The sequence below is a fragment of the Diadema antillarum genome, unplaced genomic scaffold, assembly GCF_040938485.1.
Source record: "Diadema antillarum isolate AM-2024a unplaced genomic scaffold, OU_Dant_1.0 scf00000014, whole genome shotgun sequence".
Taxonomy (NCBI): Eukaryota; Metazoa; Echinodermata; class Echinoidea; order Diadematoida; family Diadematidae; genus Diadema; species Diadema antillarum.
In genome coordinates, this window is record NW_027270903.1 from 6,623,483 (window position 1) to 6,626,262 (window position 2,780).

General features: G+C 45.6%; 1 protein-coding gene across 1 annotated transcript; it reads left to right on the top strand.

Moving 5' to 3' along the window:
- Positions 1 to 1,175: 1,175 nt before the first annotated feature.
- Positions 1,176 to 2,343, top strand: LOC139723115 (nociceptin receptor-like). The gene has a single exon (XM_071634385.1). The coding sequence runs from the start codon at positions 1,207 to 1,209 to the stop codon at positions 2,341 to 2,343; it is 1,137 nt and encodes a 378-aa protein (XP_071490486.1). The 5' UTR covers positions 1,176 to 1,206.
- The last annotated feature ends 437 nt before the right edge of the window (positions 2,344 to 2,780 follow it).

Consider the following 2,780-nt stretch of genomic DNA (forward strand, 5'->3'; position numbering starts at 1 on the left):
TTCTTCTTTCCGTCAATTTCTATATAATCCCTTTCAACTCGGGAATTTTGAAATGAGTGGTTTCTGTCATCCTGTAAAAAGAATAAAACAAAACAAAGCACAAATTTTCGCTTGAATTGACAGAAGAACAACCTAAACTTTCCGATATCACGCGGCTACAGTTTAAAAAAAAATAAAGACAGAATATGAGTGGACATGTCAGAACAAATCAAAAGGAAACAGACAGTCACTGAATGTGTCAGTTCATTTACCTATAATTACTTGTGTATTTTAATGGACCTGTTGTATGATTGTATGTTTGATTATTTTTCCTTCATTCTGCTTATACGCAAAAAGGGTCGATTTCAATTCCGTCTTGAGAAAGGTTTTGGAGATGTAATATCCACGTCAACACTGTGGTTGACCTGTATTCATAACCTTCCGTTTACATGGTCGAGTTCAGTGAGATGCTACAACCTGGCTGACCTAACGATTGTGTTTCTATTTTCATGTTGCAGGTCCTGTGTAGCTACGTGATATTCAGCCCATCGTCAATATGACAGGTCGAGGCCCTGCTTGAGAGAGAGGCACCGAGAGGCTCCTTGCTGGACAACAACGCTCGTATAAAGCGAATTCAAGATGCAGAGATTTGCGCCTCTTCGACCAGCTTGCTATGGCAATTGCCTATCGACTGAAATCCGATGAGAGTAGCTAGCACAGATCGTTGCTCGTGGCACCATGATTTATTGATTGATGCTACCATAATGCCGGCTACGCATCGATGTCCAAAACGTCTGGTTACTCACAACTACCACTAACTTGGAGCGGATCGCACTCGGCTATTGGACGGAAATAGTCAATGCCGGGGAGCCAATGAGATGCCGCGCTTCACGCATGTGTGACGACTGGCTTCCGAGCTGAACGTTGGAAGTACACATTATACCGATAAATGGACCCGTGAAATGACATAAGTGTGTGATACCTGCACTGTTTGGATCAATACGCAAATACACGTGCTACTTGCGCGATACCCAAACCACTTCTCACCGATTTTCAACTGCACGTCAAACAGAGCGGCTTCACGCCCAAGATGTTTTCCACGCATAATAGCGGAACGTGCCTGCGATCGCATACCGTGCAAACACTTGAGGATTTCGTAAAGTGAATTCTCGACGGGGCTACCGGCAGAGATGAGACAGTTGTTGTAAGCGACACAAGTTGACGGCCATGGAGGCCAACACCTTCATAATGGAAACGTTTTATCCCGAAAATGACACGAACTTGGCCCAGGACGAGCCGAAAGTTGTGTTCTGGGCCTGGTTCCAGATTATGTGCCTCATATTGGCAATTGTGGGATTCCTCGGCAACCTCCTCGTCGTCCTCGTCATCGTCCGACAACAGCGACGTCGTACTAGTACGGACAAACTCATCCTTGGCCTTGCCATGGCCGACCTCCTCACCTCCGTGTTCATCATCCCGATTCCCACGCCGAAGTCGCTCCCGTTCGGTGCGTTGGGTGAGATGTACTGCAAAGTGATATATTCTTCTGTGTGTATGTGGATATCTATCATGGCTTCGGTTTTTACTTTAACTATGATATCATGGGAGCGATTTGTTGCAGTGTGTTATCCATTCCGCTATCAGCGTCTATTCGCTGGCTACCGTCCAGATGTCATAATGATCGTTATTTGGGTCATATCTTTTGTAATAAACACCAACAGCTTTTACGTGTCATTTGTCGATACCCCGGGCGTCAACTGCACGGTTCGCTTTCCAACACCGGAGTTTCAGACCTTTTTCGGTGTTGTGCTGTTCCTCGTTGAATACCTTATTCCCGTCATCATCATGCTAATTGCTAATGTGTACACAATCCGGGCATTAAACCAACAAGCGCGATCTCTGGTAGCTAAGAGAGACAAGCGGTCAGGTCCGGCGTTAAAACTCTTACAAGCCAGGCGCAAAGTCATCGAAATGTTATTCATTGTCGTCATTACATTTGTCATTTGCTGGACGCCAGACCAAATCGGATACCTAGCCTTCAACTTAGGATTTTTTGAAGTCGATTTCTTGTACAGTCCCGTGTATCGATCCTTTGTCGCTCTTGCCTTTTGTAACTCGTGCGCCAATCCGGTCATTTACGCGGCGAGGAATCCAAATTTTAGGAGAGCTTTGAAAGAGCTCATCATGTTTTCGCCAATCGGGGGATCTGTGTTCAACCAGGGTGGACCGGGATTCACGGATCGCTTTGAGCTAAGCCAAACGCAAGGAACCATTCGTGGTGTGCTGGCTAATGGACGGAAACCTTCATTCCAAGGCGGCCTAAAGGTGCCCGACCCCTCTCCGCAGACCGGATCGTCAATGTAGCCTCATTCCGTGCTTGCAACATCAGTTAACCATGTAACATGAGCAGGAAGATGAATGGTTGTGGAAACTCCCAAATCTGCCCCAACATACGATATCTGAATAAAGTCATGCTGTGCGTTTTCTGTTACCAACCAACGTCACGCTCGCAGCTTATAATTACCATCCGAAACCAATCTTCCGGTAAAACGAAAAAAAATATGAGGGGATCCAGTGTTGTTGATGGAAGCTGAAATCGCTTGAGCATGGCAGCTCCTGCCTATTGTATTGCGTACCTGATCAATGAAAATCAGTGAATATGAACACACCCTATCTCATCCGTTTTGAAGGAGTCAAACTTTCTATGACATCATGTGACAAGACAGCATTGTCAAAACATTGTTTTCGGGTTGACAGACAATAGTGAGACAGACGTCAGAAAGGGACTGATTGTCAGATAA

Bases quoted from the DNA above. Each gene is read 5' to 3' on its own strand.
- LOC139723115 (XM_071634385.1), top strand. From the start codon at position 1,207: ATGGAGGCCAACACCTTCATAATGGAAACGTTTTATCCCGAAAATGAC.